This window comes from Zonotrichia albicollis, chromosome 21 (genome assembly GCF_047830755.1).
Source record: "Zonotrichia albicollis isolate bZonAlb1 chromosome 21, bZonAlb1.hap1, whole genome shotgun sequence".
NCBI lineage: Eukaryota > Metazoa > Chordata > Aves > Passeriformes > Passerellidae > Zonotrichia > Zonotrichia albicollis.
The window spans coordinates 2,654,930-2,674,709 of record NC_133839.1 but is presented as its reverse complement, the minus strand read 5'-3'; the positions used below and the strand labels follow the sequence as shown (position 1 = coordinate 2,674,709).

At 50.2% G+C, this 19,780-nt stretch overlaps 1 protein-coding gene across 4 annotated transcripts in view; it reads right to left on the bottom strand.

Moving 5' to 3' along the window:
- The window catches only part of NSMF (NMDA receptor synaptonuclear signaling and neuronal migration factor), a 50,827-nt gene that overhangs the window by 9,574 nt on the left and 21,473 nt on the right, over positions 1-19,780 (bottom strand). The window contains exons 4-12 of one of the 4 annotated variants that reach the window (XM_074556282.1): positions 15,502-15,577; positions 12,775-12,843; positions 8,924-8,976; positions 6,949-7,038; positions 5,214-5,335; positions 3,665-3,748; positions 2,656-2,689; positions 2,045-2,115; positions 978-1,057 (exon numbers count right to left, since the gene is read on the bottom strand). In XM_074556282.1, the coding sequence (XP_074412383.1) occupies positions 978-1,057; positions 2,045-2,115; positions 2,656-2,689; positions 3,665-3,748; positions 5,214-5,335; positions 6,949-7,038; positions 8,924-8,976; positions 12,775-12,843; positions 15,502-15,577 (679 nt within the window). The remainder of the gene's footprint in view (positions 1-977; positions 1,058-2,044; positions 2,116-2,655; positions 2,690-3,664; positions 3,749-5,213; positions 5,336-6,948; positions 7,039-8,923; positions 8,977-12,774; positions 12,844-15,501; positions 15,578-19,780) is intronic. The other 3 variants (XM_074556284.1, XM_074556283.1, XM_074556285.1) reach the window with 3 other exon arrangements.

Genomic DNA, 19,780 nt, shown 5'->3' with positions numbered 1-19,780 from the left:
CAGAGGGCTGGAGCAACTTTGGGGGCTCTAAAGCCCAGAAATTCCTCCCTGGGTGCTCCAACCAGACTGCAGCCTCAGCTTCCCCCAGCACTGCCTCCCAGAACACACAGGCTGGATGGAGACATTCACTTCCAAGCTCCCCAACTTTCAGCTGTGTGTTCTCAGCTTTCTGCAGATTTATCAGCTTGGGAGCAGCTATGCCTGGGATGTGCTCAGAATCCTGGATGTGCACACGTGCTGGAGAATTCCACAGCCAGTGTTCGTGCCAGGGCACGAGATTGCTGAGCAGATGTTGATTTTAATGCTCAGTTCTCATGCCAACACAAAGTTGTGTAGGAACAGGTTGGTGTACATCCTCCCCCCACAGCCAGGCACTGTTAGCCAAGCAAGTTTGAGCCAGCACAAGCGAGTAGGCAGCAAAACAGGCAAAGCTTTACTCTCTGCAAGGAGCAGCAAAATTGCTCAGCACTCCCAGCTGAAGGCTGGCATGCTAGTGAAAAGCCTCCTCAGTAACAGACTGGACTTTGAGCAGGCTTTGCAAAGACAAATTCCATTTCCCCCTGGCCAGAGTCAGCTGTTGGGGAACACCCTGGATTTCTGCCACAGCCACAGCTTAGCAATGGTATCACAGCACCACAGGCTCGAGGTGCATGTTCTGATTTCTGGTCAGCAAGGCTGTTTTCAGTAGAAGAAATATCTTTTTAACCCTCCTTTTTGACAGTCTCTATGCACAGAGACACTAAACACATTTAAGAATAAATCTCCTGGTGACAGGGCTGCAGCACTCCAGGGATGAGCTCAGCTCTGCCACCTTTGCTGTCACCCTGAATGAGCTGTGAGCTGCTGTTCAGTGCCTCCTCAGCCTCCTCATCCCCTGACCAAGCCACCCCAGCTCCCTTCACTTCTCCTCCACCACATGCTGCAAACATTGAGCAAATCCAGCAGAGAAACACCATGAACACAGCACAGCCACTCACAGGATCAGATCTTCCTCCTTCTCCACTTTGGCGAAAGTGGCGACTTTGTTCTTTAACAAGTATAAGTGCCCGGGGCCTCCCTGCAAGAGACAGACAGACAGACAGATGGAACCCTCTTTGTACAGACCCTGGATGCGTTTCCTGTCCTGCCCAGCCATTCCCAGAAGTGCCACAAGGGAGCAGGGCAGCCCAGCAGTGCAGACACATCCACACACGGGCAGTGTGCTGGGGGCTGCATTCCCTGGTTTTTGCTGCTCCGTGCCCACATCACTCTAGAAAGGCACAAAAATAGGTTTAAAACGCCACTGTGGGTGGCTGGAGAGTAACAGGGAAGACAAGAAAGTCGCTGTCACTGGGGGATGCTGGGGGTGGGCAGAGGAGCAGCTGAGCACAGCAGGGGCTGCAGCAGGGCTGGCACTGCACAGGAGCTGCACTGGGGCAGCAGGAGCACGAACAGACTGACACAGCAGCAGCAACATCAACAGGCACAATCTCGGGTCAGTGTGCAGCAAAGCTGCTCCTCTGCAGCTCAGGGAGCTAAGTCAGGTCACCCTTCCCACTTCTCGTGGCACAGCTGCTGGGGAAAACACAGCTGACACAGGAACAGCAAACTTGGGAAGGAAATCCCCAGCACCCCCCAAATCCAGCAGGGCCTGGACTGTCCCAGCCACAGCTCCAGCCTGACCCTGCTTCTGCATCCTCTGGCTCCCAGCTGAGCCACAACCACTGTCACTGTCACACTGAAACTGGATGGAAACCATAACCATGACACTGCAAGTGCTTCTTCCTTCTCTGAAACCCTTTCTAGGTCAGTGCTGATGCTGGTTTGTTTGGGGTTCCTTGAGAGAATCAGCTCCTGACTTGGCCTCACTAAATCAGATTTGATTTCCTGCTGTCTCAGCAACTTGGGATTGCTCCATGTCTGGGAAATGGGAAGTGAAAGCTGTGCCTTGGCAGCGACTTTAATGGAAGCTGACTTTGGAATATTGGTTCCTCTATGTCACTTTCCCCACAGAAAATGACAAATTTGTAACAAACCACCCAAGGGCTTAACAACTTTCATGTACCTGGCAAAATATCAGCATCTTCCAGATTTTGCAGCCTTTCCGATAAATGTTCAGCTTCTTCTCTATTTCCTCTGCAAAAAAAAAAAAAAAAACCCAACCAAACAAAACATGTTGGAAAAGATGAACCATGGACAAAGGTCAAAATTAATCTCAATTCTTTACACTTAGTCCTGAGGGCAGGAAGCTGAGATAGGGGTGCTCAGAACATGCCAAGGATGCTGTGGGAGCAGGGAATGTCAGCAGGTGACAGAGAAAGGATGGAACAGCGGCAGCCACTGCTCTGCAGTGACCGCAGCTCTGGAGCAGCCCCAGCCCTCCTGGCCTCTGTCACTGCTCCCACTCCCCACCACAGGTACAATGAACAGGCAGCTGCTGCCCTATGCCTCGGTTTCCCAGCTGCAGACCATGAGTTTAGCACACAAAACAGGTCCAAGTGAATGTTTATTGCTGCAGCACATCCAAGAGCAGCCAGCTGACTGTCAGGGGTCACTGGGGTGACAAAAACAACTCTCTGAGTGGCAGCTGAAGCACAGGGCAGCTAAGTGACTTAAATATTGATGGTTACATTTGCAATGGGCAGGAGATAAGAAAAGGAGGTAAAACTCACATACCCAGGATGTCATCAAAGGTGGCGTGTTCATGGTCCTGGAAACCAAGAGAGAAGACATGTAAAGGCTCACTGTCACTCCACCAGCTCTCTAACAACCACACAATCCATTCCAAGGATGCTTTAAGAACACATTGACACCAACTGATGGCTGCTGGTCACAGCAGCAGTAACCCTCACCACAAACCACATCTCAGCACAGAAGCTGAACAGTCCATGAAGATCAAATCCACCCAAAGCTTGCAGCTGAAGCCTGCAGACACACCCAAAGCACAGACTGTCCCTCAGATGCAGTCAACATCAGCAATGCCTGTTTGCCTGTGTTTTGCAGCCACTCTGGCTCTACCCCTGCCCAGGCTGGCTGACAAACAGCTGCACTCCCAGCACAGCTGTCCCTGCCACAGCAGGGTCAGCAGGAGCACTGAACAACCCTCCAAGGAGAGAGACAAGAGCAGCAAGGCTAAACCCCAGCAGCACAGCCTGCTGCACAAGGCAGTGCCCTTGCTGGGCTCCCACTCCCACCCTCCCTTGCAAATTAAATCATTAGAAGAAGAAACCCATGACTTCTCACTGCTGTATCTGACCCCTACTCAGGCCAGACTCCCAGGGAAAAGCCAGAGTTAAATTAATGACTGACAGGGATGTCCCACTGCCCATGGGGAGATGGGGTTGGTGTTTCACTGCTGAGCTCTGAGTGCTGCTCATGCCAAGGATGAGCGTAAGGAGGAGCCCTAAGCCTGGCAATGCCTGCCCTGCCTTCCCTTGGCAATCCTCCCACACAGCCTGGCTGGGCTGCAGAGCCCAGAGCCCACATGTGCCATTTCCACCCCACCTGGCTGTTCCACCTAGACCTGAGCCCCCACAAAGCTCCCCCAGACCCCAAAGCTGGGCTCAGCACACCTGACAGCTTTTCCAAATCACATCAGCATTTTGGAGTCACCCTAACAGGAACTAGGGAAATAAAAGTGTCTGTATGACACGTGCTCTCACCACAGCAGAAGGGATTTACTCACATAGAGGATGGGGATGATGGAGGGGTCGTCCCTGCGGATGATTGTTGGGACATACTCAGCTTTGGGCACCTTGGAAGAGATGAGCTGCAAAGGGGAACAAAGGTACAACAGCATGAGGAGAAGGCAGCAGAGTCTGGCCAGAAGCACAAAGGCCATAAACCCTGTTCAGCTGTCTCAGTGTGACTCGAGGGGCAGCTAACCCAGTTTATCCACATGCCAGGGGAAGGTTTCCAGCCCAGAGCACCCCCTGAGTCCACATGAGCACACAGCTCTGCCCTCAGGCTGCACTGGGCCCAGAACAGGCTGGAAAGGGGACACTGGAGTGCACAGAGGATGAGCAGCTTGTGCACCACCATGGATGGCTGTATCCTGTCACTGTGATATTTTCTGAAAGATCCCTTCACCAGGATTTCTTCTTCTAGGAAACTGAGAAGCCTCAGAGAAAAATGTAAAGAATAATTATCCGATTTGCTTCTCCTGAGTTTGGCTGCTTTGGAATGTGGTCTGGACATTGTTTACCAACAGGTGCATGTTTGATTGGTTTCATGCAAATTGTTTTTGTGACTTAATGACCAATCACCACCAGCTGTGTCGGACTGAGGAGACAGTCAACGAGTTTTTATTATTTTTTCTTGTTAAACCTTCTGTCTGTATCCTTGTCTTTCTCTAGTATAGTTTTAGTATAATATAGCATAACATAATCATCTGGCCCGGCACCAGGCACAGCAGGCACAGGGCTGCAGGTTTCAGACAGTGCTGACAACTCTGGCTGAAGCCTCAGCTGGCTCCAGCAGCACCAGAGCCTGAACTCTGTGTGATTCCAGGTCCCTCAGTTCCAGTGTGGGAGCAGAGCTGGCAGTGGTGCTCAGGTCTCTGTTTTCAGGGTTAACAAGCCTCAGGCTGACTTGGTTCTGTGTTGGTGTCATGTGGCATTCACATTCTCTGAAAAAATTCCTTCACCCAGGACTTTTCTCCTGGTAAGCCTCAGAGAAAAGGAAAACAATTCTTATCTCATTTGCTTCTCCTGTGTTGTGCTCATGTGGAATGTGTTTGGAGATTGTTTACCCACAGGTGATTGTTCCATTGCATTCTGCTGGGAGCTGTTTTCACTCCTTGGCCAATCAGGGCCAAGCTGTGTCAGGACTCTGGAGAGAGTCAAGAGTTTTCATTATTATCTTTTTAGCATTCTGTAAGTATCCTTTCTGTATTCTTTAGTATAGTATATTGTAGTATTCTTTAATATAATATAGTATTATAAAGTAATAAATTAGCCTTCTAAGAACATGGAGTCAGATGCATCATTCCTGCCTTCATTGGGGCATTCCCTGCAAATACAATGGTGTCAGTCCTGCTCTGAGTTGGATTACAGATCCCTCCTTCTAGTTTTATTTCAATGCACTACCTGATCTGAGCCTGTGTCAAGTCTTGGTTCATCTCTGAGTGACCCTCACAGACCCCTGAGGCTGTGCCTATACAACACACTTCCCATGAAGACCCTGAACTCAGCAGCACTGAAAGGACACGCAGAGCATGAGCTGGAAACACTCACCATTATTTTTGGTGGAATAAAGTCTTCTCCGTCACATGCCATGGCTTCAAGTTCCTTTTCTGCTTCCCAGTTCAAGTCAAAGTCACCATCCAGAGTCCCGCAGGAATCCTGAAGGTCATGGCCTGCCAGAACACAGCAGGGAGCATTACAAGGGCAGAACAGCCTTCCCCACTCCATCCTGCCTTGGCAGCTTCCTCACAAGAGGTGCCACGACACTCGTGCTCTCTTGTCACCACAGAGTGACAGACACCACTCTGGGGCTGGTGCCTTCAAACAGACAAACATGTAACAAATGAAGAGTGCACAGAGAGCTCACGTCACGTGTCACAGAACTTCAGCACTCTCGCAGTCACCAAGCTTGGTTTTCAAATGCTAAGTCACAACAGTCACCCTGTCACTCCAGAAATGGGGAAGGAGACAGAACACAGACAGACTCTACACTTCAGCACTGCCAGGCTGATAAGCAGAAGTCCAAAGACTTCAAAGCTGGTCTCCTTGTAGTAATTACTGCTCTGACTACATCTTTTCAGGGATCATAAAGAAAATCTGACTTGTGGGTCAGACTGATCCTGGCAGAGAAGTCTTAGAGCGTGCGTGAGGACAGCTGCAACAAACACAGTCATATTGCAACAGTAGACTTGAACTTGCTCTCCAAATCGACCTTACCTGTTGGCCTTCAATGCCTCCTGGGGAAAAAAACATCTGGAAGGAATATAATTGACCATTAAAGGTTAAAAACAGAGATGGTTGCTGGACTGAGGAAAGAGAACCGAGGCGCTGCTGTTTGTGCCTTTGGGGACGTCCGAGTGTCGCTGGGCAGTGCCTGGAGCCTGTGTCAACCACGGCTTTCCCATGGCTTTCCCATGGCTTTCCCATGGCTTTTCCATCTGCCTCCGGGCAGCTGAGGGAGCAGGGAGGAGTCAGACTGCCAAACAACAGGGTCATGTTGTGAACCTGGCCTTTGATACACCTCCCCTTGCAACCTGGGTCTTCTACAGCTAGCAGGGCCAGATCTCGTGCTTACCTGGTAGATCAGGTCATTTCATTAGTGAAATTCACTTCAACATGGGCAAACTCATATCCACCAAGCTCCTGCCTACAGGCTTGCAATAAAATCTGTGTAAAACAGCCACTCCCTTTATAAGAATACAGATGCTGGCATTCCTTCCTGTAAATGAACACAACAGCATCTCAGTCCCCTCAAGCAGAACATGGCAGCATTACTGGGGATTCCCAGAGGGATTCCTGGCAGCCCAAATGAAGATCAGATTGCCCCAAGCTATCACCTGTGCAGGAAATCAAAGCTCCATCTCATCAGCTGTGTTCTTGAGCTATTCCAGGCTAGGAAAGAGCTCAGAAGGGGCTCCTGCATGGGAAGCCACGTTAGCCCCATTATGGTGAAGGCAGCCTTGGACTGCTGAGTTTCCAGAGAGGTTGTTTTGGTGCCAAGAGGATAAGGGATGATGGGAACAGAGTAAGAGAGTTGTACCACTGGGTACCCTTTGGCAACTGCTCAATAATCTGAGGTTGGATGAGTGGTGCTCTACAAATAAATACAGGTACACACAGATGAACAGGTACATACACCTGGAGCGTTACCTGCTCCGATCTCAGGAAACTAAAAAAGGATCACAGACAGGACAGAGGGCACAGAGGAGTTACTCCAGTGGGACTCCAGCCAACAACTGCTGGAGGGTTTGCCCACAGGAGGAAGCTCAAAGGACTCAGAACTCACTTTCTCGAGAGTCATGGAAGGAATCAGCTTTGATGGGAGTCGGGTCACTCCAGGACCTGCTGAAGCTCCTCTCACGCCGTTCGGCAAATGCTAAAGGATAAAACCAGAGCACGACATTAACAGATCCCAAAGCACCTCTGCTGCTGCCAGCAAACAAATCATCCAGCAGATTGCCACCAAAGCCACACATCACAGACTCCCTTGGGCTGCTCCTTCCATTTGCCAAACGTGAGTCCTTTCCACACAGCAGAGACAAGTGCCCACTTGTGCACAGGATGGGACATGGAACACAGAAAAAGGACAACACTTGATGGTCTCTCCTCAAATGCACACAGCTCAAACCTCAATTTAACCAAGGCCAGTCCAGTGTCCCAGTGTAAGTGCTCAGATTCCAAGGCCTCACAGAATTATGCACTGCAACACCTGCATGGCCAGAAGGCAGCTGTAGTGCTCCAGTAAATTCTCCCTTCATGTTCTACTGGCATCCCAGTCAGAGCTGGACCAAACAGCAGGGAGGGGATGTCTCTGGAAAGCTCACGCTTTCTACATTTTGTTGCAAAAGAGGAAATCCTTCAGCCTTTGCTTGCCCGCACTCTTGTGAGCACTACTGATGGCTTTTATTCCTCCCAGGGAGTGCTGTATTGTTTGCACTGGCATTTCCCAAGCACAAACCAAGCTTGGCTCAGACGGCCGCACTGCAGGCAAATTCCTGGGAACTGGCAACCACCGTGTCTGACTTGGCAAGCCCATGTGAGAGCCATTATGCCAGGATTAACAGCCACTTATGGGCACTAATACCTATTTCTGGTGGCAGACAGAGTGGGCAGCAGGGAATTGAGTAACAGCAGCACAGGAATTCACTGCAGATCAGCATCACAAGAGCAGCCTGTCCCCTGCTGAAGTGTGGCCAGGGTGGGTGTCTGGGGAGACAAATGATGTCTTCAGCTCTTCAGGTGATCTCCATCCTCAGCTTTCAGACAAACCCAGGCATTTAGCTACTGTGCACAGAAAGAAAGCTTTGAAAACATGACCCAAGAGTTCCTCAGGCAGAGCCAAGCCTGAGTTTCACAGAGGTAAGCCCTGTCCACGTCAGGGAGTGCTAACTCAGATGCCAGTGAAGACTCTGGAAAGGGCAAAGCTCTTTGCTGATCATTTCCCACAGCACATGAGAAAGGAAAGAATGCAAATTGAACTCAGCAATGCTTTGCTGTGAGCACTCTGTACATGATGCCTGGCCAGGGAGGTTGGGAAGAACAAGATGCTTTCTCTTCTGGAGCAATCCTCAGCTCCCAGGAGCAGGTTACACCACTTCCACAGCACTAAGGGAGTTGCTCAACCAAGTTCTGGAGGATTATTGCCTTCACCAGGGAAAGGGAACTGCAATTTTGCAGGCCTAAGAGGTGATTTCTTCCTCAGTGAGGTATAACATTTCCTGATTTGCCCCTTGCTCCAATCTCTTCTCTGATCCTCTTCTTTCTTCCTTCCACCATCATCTCAGTTCCCCCAGGCAACTCTCCCCCAGGGCCAGCTGTGGAGATGACAGTGGGACAGGGCAGGAGGGGACAGCCAGCAGTCTGTGTGGCACATGGAGCCACAGCTGGTCACAGCTGCAGAGAGAGGCCAGGCAGCTCTGCTGAACTCCCAGCTTGGGTTCTCCTCACTGGCCTCCACCCCAGTGATCACCAAAATCCACACAGGGGACAAGGATGCTGCAGCTTTCCTTCCATGCCTTGCACCTGAGATGTCCCACAGCCACAGCAAGGGTCCCTGGGAACAGCCCCCAGGCTGCTGCAGGCATCCACATGTCCTGGACACTCACAACCACCTGGCCTTCTTGTTTGTAGGGTAAAAAGGCACCAACAGGTCAATTCCTCTCTCCAGCCCAAAGCCAGGTCTTTCAACCCACAGCTGCATGTGACAGAATTCCCACAAAGCCCACAAGCTCCTCACAGCCACACTTCCAGTGCTCACTTACTTTGTGCTTTAACCCTTCGGCTCCCCACCATGCGGAGGTGCTTCCGAAAATTCCTGCAAGAAAGGCCAAACACAACCTTTGAGAAAGGAGACAAGAAGCAACACCTGGGCCCAGCAGGACTGTGAAAACAGGGAGGAAGAAAAGAAAATAAAATGGGGATGATGGTCTATTTCCCTCTGGGCATTCCAAAGCGGGAGACCAGGTCCCCAGCCTGCAGTGGTTTAGTGCTGGGATGGAGATGTTCATTGAGTGGGGCTGTTCTGAGCTCCCTGGGCTGCTGGTACAGGGCAAGTGGGGTCCCACAGGACAGCCCTCTGCTCATAGCTGCTTTCCCTTTTCTCTGGTTGAGCTTCACCTGTGCTGGATTTGCTGAGGACACCAGTGCTGGCAGTGCTCCCTCTTTTCCTGGTGCAGTAACTGCTCCCCTCTCTCCAGCACAATGTGGGGGGCCCAGCTCAGCACACTGGGGGCTGTGCTCATTTCCAAACACAGCTCCTAAAACCCCTCCTGTGCTGTTGGTAACCATGCAGCTCGTGCTGCTCTCCAGGCACAGCTGGGGAGGACCAAAGCACGTTCTCCCTCCTTGCACAGCAGAGTTCAGTGATGCTGCCTGATCCCATGGGCCTGTTCTCCTCATGTGCTGCCCTGCCCTGGCCTCATAGGCAGGTCCAGAGGGGCTGCAGAGCACACAGCTCTAGGGGAAAGCCCTGGGGAGCAGCTACACCCCAGAGCCAGCTCTGTGTGAAACAGAATGTCCTGGCCACTCCTCAGAGGCCATGGCCAAGGGACTCTGTCCAGCCCCTCCAAGTGCAAGGGACCAGTTTCTCTCAGTTTCTCATCACTCACGAGGCAGGAACAGGACAGGAACAAACAGGACACCAGAAGAGACAGGGAGAAGCAGCATCAAGAGCAGTGTCACCTCTCTATGAACCCTTTTTAGTGACTGTGGCTTCACCCCACAGTGCAGCCCCATGCACTGGGCACCCTGCAGTGGGGGAGCCTTCCTGGATTCCTTGTGGCCCCCAACACACAGGGCAAACACCAGGCAACAGAGACCACAGCTGGTGAAAGGGGTAAGTCACACGTTGTCTGGCTCACACACAGGTTAGTGGGATGAGTAAGGACATGGTACAACCATGCAGATGCTTTAGCAAACTGACTGGAACAAAAGACACTTCCAGCACTGACAAGAAATTGTTCAAAGGAACTCGGATCCATCTGCTCCTGTCCAGGAGATCCACACAAACACAGTGCTCATGGAGAGCACTGCACCCACGTCACCTCCTGCACTTCCCCTCCTTGACCTGGGAGCTCTTGTTGTCATCAGGCTCCAAATTCAGCCAGAAGCAAAACCAGCAGCTGGGAGCAGCATTGTTCCATGCCAAACTTCTGTCTACACTTGGGCTATTAATGTTTCCCAAAGATTTATTTTGTCTCTACTTGGGTACATAAAGATTCACTGCTGTGGATGAGACAAGTGCCCCTTTAGGCACATCCCTGGCCTGGCTTTGTACAAAGCCTTCTAGGGTGCACCACCACTTACAGGGCATTCAACTAAAATCCAAATAAATACAATATTTTAAAGGAACCAGGGCTGTTCTTTACACAAAGAAGTCTCAGACATATGTTATATGGAAACCTTTATGGTCTGTTGTGAGCCTGAGATCATAGCAAACACTGAGCACCACTGTTAATTGCCCAAGGCCACTGTCACATCCTTTGGGCTTTTGGCATTTTGGAGTAAAACTCACTTTTCTTTTAAATGCTCAGCTGTCCTCTCCACAGAGGAGTTTCTTCAGACCCTGGGGGGAGAGGGGTAAAGCAGCCTTTGCCATAGAAGAAGGTTGCTCCCAGCTGCCTGGACAGCTTGGGCTCTCCCTTGAGAGACCTAAATACATCTCCTAAACTCTGCTGAGAGCAGCTCCAAGGAGAATCCAGCTGTTCAAGGTTAACCACTGCACTAAACACTCACAGAATGGGACAAAGGCCTTTTGCTCCATCTATTTTCTTCTAGAAAAAACAGCCCTTTGGAAAAGAAGTGCAAGTCTGGGACTTCGTTTTAATGTGGCCATGCTGGGAACATCTAGATCTTTCTGAGGGCTTCTTGCAGCTGCCTGGCTCCTCAGGCTCCTCTGTGCCTGCATGTCAGTATGAGAGGCCCTGGGAAAGCTGCAAACAGCTCTGTGAGCAGTGGGGCTCCCCAAACCTGCCCAGGAACCCTGTGACACTTGATCCCTTGCAAGATCCCTTCACCCATCATGACACAACCAGAATGCCTCACGTTTCAGTGATGAAATCTCCTTACCACTCCCTTTTCTGAACAGCTCTGCTCCAGTGTGCCTCACGGTCTGCATGGCCCCATGGCACCTCCAGGGCATCCATCCCAGCCAGAGGGGCTCCAAGGCACTGCAGTCCCTCTCCACCCTGCAGCTCTGCCTGCAGTGGGGCACCCCGCTCTGCCCAGGAGCTTTTCCCTGCCCAAACTCCTGGCAGCACCTCTCAGTCCCCTCTCAGGCTGCTCCTGCAGTGGGCACAGCTCTGGGCATCCCTCACTCCACAGGCAGCATCCCTGTGGCCACACCACACATCCCAGCCTCCCTGGACACCAGCCAGCACTGAGGGGGCTGTGTGAGAACAGCTGAACCCTGAAACACCACCAAGGGCTGCACAGCAAACACCAAACCCACAGTGGGGTTCTCCTCACTCCCTGCAGGGCAGGGCTGAGCTCTGCCAGCAATCCCTGCACCAGAGCCCCTCCTCTGCTGTCACCTCCTGTCTGGGACAGGCAGGCACAGCCAGGCTCCCTGCACTGTGCTAAGCAGGAGCAGGGACACGGCTCGGGTCAGTCCATCCTCCCTCCTGACCACAGAGCCCCACCAAGGCTCACAGCTGCTCCTCTACTCACAAACCATTTCCCAACCAAGACTTGCCTCTGCCTAACAAACTCTGAGAAATCTCTCTTTTTAAAGATACACCGTCTGTTTGTTTCGAGTGTCTTTAGTTTGGATTTTTATTTCTCTTTGTTATTGATGAAAACAACCTCACCACTCTGAAGTTGCTATAAAAAATATTGCCTAGCAATTTCTCATTTAAGAAAATTTGATGTTTTTCTCCCACTTGGTTTTGAACAGTGCTGAAGTGATCATGGTAGTTTTAAACCAATTACACAGATACTGTGTTATCCTTTATAGTAGGCTGCCACAACTCTGGGCACATTTAAAAAACCAAACCAGTTCTGATTCCTACTGTGAGTAAATGATGTGCCATAGGAAGTCTGCAGAAGGAAACCAGGCCTTTCTGTAATACCTGGACAAGGAATCAGTCCCCATCCACTTTTATTTCCTTTCTATTATTGAAAAAAAAAAGACTTAAAAATAGACTTCTGGTCACTAGAGATGTCAGTTTTGCCTAGGTCTCAGATTTTTGAGGTGCATTTGTACATGCAGTAACAGCACATACAGTATTCATCTAACCTCAAACAAATTCCTGCCTGTGGCAAGGGAGCTGGAACTAGATCATAATTTAGGTTTCTTCCAATCCAAACCATTCTGTGATGATACAAAATTCCAAGTTGGCATGGGGAAATTGCATCTTTAATTTTTTAAGTATGTATTTTTCTGCCTGAGGCACAGATCATGTGGAATGCTAAAAGCAACTTGACAGTGTTCTTTAAGAAGAGGGAGATCAGCTATCCCTGAGCATCATTCACCTGCACAGCTCCAGCAGAGGCACTGCCAGTGTCCCCAGGACAGCACAGAGACAGGGACAGCCACAGTCAATGGCACCAGGGTTCAGCAGTGACCCCAAGGGCCCATGCAACAGCAGGTCACAGCTGTGGGGACGGGCCCTACCTCTGGATAAGAGCTGCAGAATCATTCTCTCGTTTCCGTCTCTTCCTCTCTGCGTAGCCCCTGAACGCCCTGGGGAACCACGGCAAGCCATTAACCAGGTCCAGCTGGGAGGGGACAAGGGACACACAGAGGGGAGCTCTGGGCAGACAACAGAGGCTGAGCTGCCCAGGGGGCTGGGCAGCACCACGTGTGGGTCAGGGCACTCAGAACACAGCTCCTCACTCACTGGGCTGCTCCTCAAACGTGGCCCAAAGGAGCACCCATCATCCCTGGGCTGCTCCTCAAACATGGCCCAAGGGAGCACCCACCATCCCTGGGCTGCACCTCAATCAGAACGTGGCCCAAAGGAGGAACCATCATCCCAGGGGTGCCCCTCAAGCATGGCCCAAAGAAGCAACCACCATCCCTGGGCTGCTCCTCAAACAGGAGAAGGTGGCCCAAAGGAGGAACCACCATCCCTGGGCTGCTCCTCAAACGTGGCCCAAAGGAGCACCCATCATCCCTGAGGTGGTCCTCAAACATGGCCCAAGGGAGCAACCACCATCCCTGGGCTGCTCCTCAAACATGGCCCAAAGGAGCATCCACCATCCCTGGGGTGCCCCTCAAACATCAGAACCCAAAGGAGGAACCACCATCCCTGGGCTGCTCCTCAAACATCAGAACGTGGCCCAAAAGAGCACCCACTATCCCTGGGCTGCTCCTCAAACATGGCCCAAAGGAACACCCACCACCCCTGCTCTGCAGAAAGGACCTGGGAGCTGCAGCCACACCCTCTCTGCACACCAGCATTGAGAGGAACTCCTCTCCACTTCCAAGTGTGCCAGTGCCCAAGGGCTGCACTCAGAGGATGAGGATGGTTTGGTGGGATCCATGTAGGCCCACCAGGTGTAGCCACCTAACCTCCAGCCAGCTGACAGAGCCCCTAGCACAGGGAAAACACGAGTGAATATGATGGACAGGAGAGGAGAGTTTAGCTAGGACACCAACAGACAAGGAAATAAAATAAAATAAGATTATACTTACGAGATGCTAGAGATTCCAGGAGATGCAGAGAAAAAGAGAGAAAAGAGGAATTTATTAGTGCTCAGCCCCAGCCAGCGTTCTAAGGGAATTCTCTCTCCAGAAGGAATATATCTTGTTAGGTGGAAGGAAATTGCTTTTTAAATTAAACATTTCTCAGTAGTGAGACTCCTCCTTGACTGAGCTTAATCCTCCCTGGGGCAGGGCTGACATGTGGCTTGGATGCAAAGTGAGCTCCACACAGACCCAGAGGATGTGCAGATGTACAAGAGCTGAGTGTGGCCTGTCAGGCTGCAGAACCACGAGCTCCTGGAGCAGGGAGAGCTGCTCCCACCATGGCAAACACTGCTGAAGCTGGCTCGTGCTGCTGCTCCATGAAGGGAGAGAGAACAGAGGGTTGAAAACAATGGAACAGAGGCCAAGGGCACCTGGAGAGCCACCCCAGCACTTTGGGGACTTCTGGAGGAGTTTCTGTGTCACTTCCAGAGGCAGCACAGAAGCCCAGAAATGTTAACCAAGGAGCCACATCTATCAAGGGACTTGTGCTCCTCCATGGTTCCCTCAGGGCACCATTCCCCAAACCAACCCCACGATGGCCTCCAAGCCTTGCAAGCCCAGCCATGGCCCATCATCCTGCAACAAATCTGCCCAGAAAATACAAATTCAGACAGCAAAGGCTGTGTCCAAATGTGCTGATTTTGCTGATGGTTTGTGGGTCAGATCAGAACTGTGATATACCATTGATTGTTATCAGACAATATCTTTTAAATGTTTTTTTTTGGGGGATGCAGCTACCCCACTCCTGAACTTCAGATCCAGCCCTCCCTGCATGCATCCTTCCAGCTCTGGTCCAGTCTGGGTTATCCCAAGAGAAATAACCAGCCTCTTTTCAGGATTTGGGGAGAGAAAGGAAAGAAATGTCAGAGAAACAAGAGTACAAAAAGGACACGAGATTAGACAAGAAGAAACAGAGCCAGAGGGCTGAGGGTGCCCCAGACATTGAAAGAAACACACAGGAAAAGGTGACAAGGCTGGGGAAGAGCCTTGGAAGGCAGAACAGCATCTTGTTTTCCTCTCTGCTCACCCTGGTTTTCCAGTCAGGTGGGAAATACTCGAAAGCAGGGAGGCAGCAGTCCCTGGCAAGCTGGCACAACCTGGGGAGGAGGCTTCCCTCACTCTCCTGAGCCCTTTGAGAGCTGCCTCCTCCCAAAGTCAGCACCCATGAGCTGCATGGAGTGTGGAGGGAGAGGCTCCTCCTAACTCACACCCCTGCACACTTTGCAGGCATTTTACTGACACTTTTTCACACACACAGAGCTGCAGGGCTTCCTTACCCCAGAGGAAGGCACTTCTGGGGAGTGAGGGATGCAGGGCAAGCCTGGAACACCCTTCCCTTGGGGAGTGAGTGCAGCAGCAGCTGGTGGAGGGTCTCAGGGGGTGAGCCACAGGAGCCTTGCTCTGAGAGGCAGCCAGGCACAGTGTCACAGACAAAATCAGGGAACAGAGGAGAGCAGGGTACCCGAGGAGGTAAAGAAGGTAAAACCAAATGAGAGCAGTAGAGAACAATAGTAAGTAGGAAAGAAAATCAACAAGAGACAAGTTTCTCTCTTATCCCTGAACAGTGATGCCAAACACACAACTCCTGCTCCAGGAGCACGTCCAGACCCTGAGACACAGAACAAAAGGCACAGCAGAGGTTGCACTTACGCTTGCATAGTTGTGGTAGCAGTGTGAAAACTGAAGAGGTTCTCCTTTGGGAACCAGGTTCGTATGGGGACATCATCTGCAAGAGAGAGAGAGCCTGAGCAGCCAGCAGGCACAGACACCCCTCAGACAGCCACATTTCCTCCCCAAGCTCCTTCTCTCAGGGCTTTCCTTCAGCATCCTGCCCTGGCTGAGCAGTTCAAGTCTCATCCTCCTCATGTAATTGCACACTGCCTCTGAGTGTTCTGTAAATTCCTGCTAAGCCTGTCTATCAGGCTACTAAGTGAAGAATAAAAGCTCTATCTTAAGCATTGGAGATTAGAATAATCCAGGAATTACAGAACCAACATTTGAACTAGAAAAAAAAAAAAAAACAGGGAAAAGAAACATTTTTCATTAAAGGCATTTTCCTGTCTCTGCCTTTTCCTTTATATCATTGATTTAAACTGTCCCATTCCTCCAGTTCTGATACAGCACTGTAGAAGATGAAAAACATTTACCTTCCACTCAGAACAGTAACCCTGAAATATCCTCTCTTTTTCTGCCACTGAAGTTTCAATAAACCCCTCTCACACCTGCTCCTGGTGACTCGGCCTTCAGGGGTTCCCCTGGTTTGGAAGTCAAAGCACCCATCAGCTCCACAACCTGCAGGTAACTGAGCTGATTTAGTCACTTCTCTTTGTAAACTGCCCTGCCCAAACCAATTGTGGGGTGTTTTTTCCCTATTTCCAGGGCATCAGAACACTGCATCACCTCCACTGAAAGCAAAATAAGTCACCAATTATGTGTGTGGTGACCAGGAGGAGGAACCTGCCCAAGCAGCAGCTGCTGCTGAGAACTCTCAGGCTGGAGTCAGGCAGGCAGGGAATCAGAGGGGTACTGAAATCCACTGCCACAACACTTGTGAGAGCTCAGTGGACTGCATTCCTGGGGCTGGAATTCCTGTTCACACCGGATTTGTGACTCCCTTCCCTAATGCCTTGCCCCATGTTGCTCATTGTGTCTGGCCTCAGTCATTCAAGTCTTGAGATCTGATAATATTTCATATTCTGACATTGTCAAGGTATTTTTTACTTCACTTTCACTGGCTCCAGCCCAGTCAAACTCCACATGCTCACTGCAGGCATAATTACTACAGACCAGCTATCTTACCAATTTGTTCAGATCATCATATCCTACAGATTATTCCCTGAAAGTACAGAAAGTGGCTGCAATTAGAGATGCAAAAAATGCTAACTGCAGCTGGGGAGCCTTCCTTTGAAGTGCAGCTTCCAAGAAATCTATAGAAAGCTGTAGCAGACACTCCTTCTCAGCTCACAGTTTACGTCAAGTCTTGTTTAAAGGCACTCCAAGGAAATATAGATGTTAAATGAAACTGCATTCCAGTGTGCTAAAGCCTCCTGCTGCAGTCCCAAAGTCTGCTCTCCTCCAAAACACAGAGACAGAAGCAAAGCAGAACAACTCAGACTGTAAACGAGTTGCTTGTTTGAAGCCTCCAACCCACAGAAATGGCGAAGGAGAAGTTGCACAAATTCCTTTTTAGCCAACAATTCTGTATATATATGTATATGTATATGTATATGTATATATATGTATATTTTAGCCAACAAGTCTTCTAAGGGACTGCTCATCTCAGAGGACTGAGTCTCCTCATGTGTTTTACAGCTCTTAAGCCACAGGGTTTGGTTCAAAGCAGAGCTTATGAACAACAGCTAATATATCCTTAGCTTAGCATCCTTAGGAGGCTCTGCCTGCCCCATCATTGGGAGCTTTCTCTCCTTTTCTCATAGACTGGAGTTCACTTGGGAAAATACCCCTAATGAGGGGCACTCAATGAGGAATAAAGGATTTGGAGCCCTTCAGAGGGTAGGACATCAGCAGAGGAGCTCACAGGTGGGGACTGGGCAGCACAGCTCAGCTCCAGAGCTCACTCACCACATTAAAAATCAGATCATGGGCATGGCTGCTGCTGCCAGGAGCAGGCAGCACATCCTTTCTGGCCAGGCAGAGCAGCTTGGTCTCCTTTCCTTTCACCATCAACTGTGAGGAAACAGTGGAGGAGCCAGGAGCCTGGTAAGACTGGAGGGACACCACCACCACATCCAGCATCTCCAGCTGCTTCCCACTGCACCCAAATCCTCTGTCCATTGTGTGTGTGTATCAGATGCTGGGAGCAGCCAGGAGATGACAGCTTGTGCTCCCCTGGAATGGTGTCAGGCATCAGAAACTCAGCATCAAAACCCACATTCAGTGATGCCAACGGGGCCTGGCTGCCATAAGGGCAGGTTTGCAGCAGCCACTTGTCATGTGGATGCAAACAGAAGCAGCACTGTCAGGTGAGCCCTGGAGAAATCAGCTTCTCCTGCCTCCAGTGCTCCCCTTCCCTGCTAGCCAGGCAGGAAGGACATGCCAGGGAATTCCTGCAAGCTGTGGCACTTTGCTGTTCAGTTCTGGGGTTATCTCTGAGTGGCAGCACTTGGATAGAGAGTGTAAATAACACCAAGCTGAGGGAACTCTGCCTCCATGGTGCCAGTGCTGGGATGGAAATTGGGCTTGGGGACACAGCCCTGCCTGTGCAGCCACACATGTCAGGACCCAGAGGATTGAGATGAGCACCCAGGGGAGCTGCTGAAACATGGAATGTCCATAGGGGCATCCACAGATCCTGCACTGGCCACTTTGTTCCCCTTTAAGTGACTACTCTGACACATTTTCAGACAGACCAATCTCCACCCACACTGATGACTGGCCCCAATGACAATGGCTGCCTGGCTGAAAACAAACACTGCATTCCAAGGCCCAGTAACAGCATCTCCCTGCAGGAATCACCTGCACAGGGTTCCCAGCAAACACAGCTCCAGCTATGAGGAGCTAAACCCCTCCATTAATGCTGTGGAGATTTCCCTTGCTTCTGTATCAAGTAATCCCTCCAGTCCCACAGTGCAATTCTGATTTGTCGAGGTGTGCTGGTTTGGCTGGGATAAAGCTCATTTTCTTCACAGGAGCTCACATGGGGCACATGCAGTGTCTGATGTGAATCCCAGAAAGTCTCAGGGAACAGAGGAACAATGCTTAAAAATCATGCATAGGATTTCAGGGGCTTTTCCACACATTTCATAATCAGCTATTTTCATTACTATTCTTCACTTTAATCCATATATTCATGTAGCCACATAATTTCAGGTATCTAGGCATGAAAACATGGTCCAGGACCCAAACCCTTGGTGATTTTACCTGTAGTAAACATCACTGCAGTATTTATCAGAAAACTCTGACCCCAGGGAAGCTGGACAGTTTGATCTGCACAGTCCTTACACAGAATTTCTTTTCAAGGAGAAACCCCTGACCTTTCCTGGCCAGACTCTCTGCTCTAAGTGCCTTGATGTGTGTTTACAGAAAAACTCAGACAAATTGGGCCAGACTCTTTGCCAGCCACATACAGGAAAAGATGGACGGCACATCAGTTTATAATTCAAAGCACACAGACTGTGACATATATTTGATTAATGGTTCAGTTTTTAAAGTCTTTTTTTTAATGGAATGGAATAATTACAAGCACTCTTGTAATTGAGAGAGCATTAAGCAAGGAATAAAGGAGGGAAAAAGTCCAACACTATGTTATTTGCCAATATTTGTAGGAAGCCCATGAGGTGGCACTACATGAGTGGCATCCAGCTCTGCAAACAAGAATTTTGGGAACACACCAAAGTGCATAATACCATAACTTGAGGCTCCCACAAAGCAGTTCAGAAAGATTTCCCCTGCCCAGCAAGAGGCAGAGAGAGGATCCTGCTCTGAACTGCATCTGGGATGAGCATGGATGCAGGGTTTTGACAGAGTCCTTCCTCTTGCTCTTCCTCCACAGAAGAGGAGCCCACTGAGCTGCATGAAGTCATGAAAACCACCCAGAGCACCTCTGATGACCAGGAGCCCCAACTGAGCTCAGCTTATTGCAAACTCCTCCTTTGACAATCCCTTTCCAGGAATGCTGCCCCACAGTACCAGAAGGGCCCAGGATCAAAATCCCTGTGCTGGGATGAGATGGGTGTCACCTTTCGTGTCACCCAGTGGGGGCTGACAGCCTGGTCAGAGGGACAGTCAGATAAATTTTCCCAAACATTTCTCAGGGAAATTATGAGAAAGCTCAGAGAAAGAATTAAAACAATCCTGCAGCTGGTGTTTTGATTGTAAAATGTGTTGTTAATTGTAAAGTGTTTACAAGAAGGGTGCTGTTCCTAATTAACCAATGCTGTGAGGAGTATTAATTAAAAACAAATCAAGT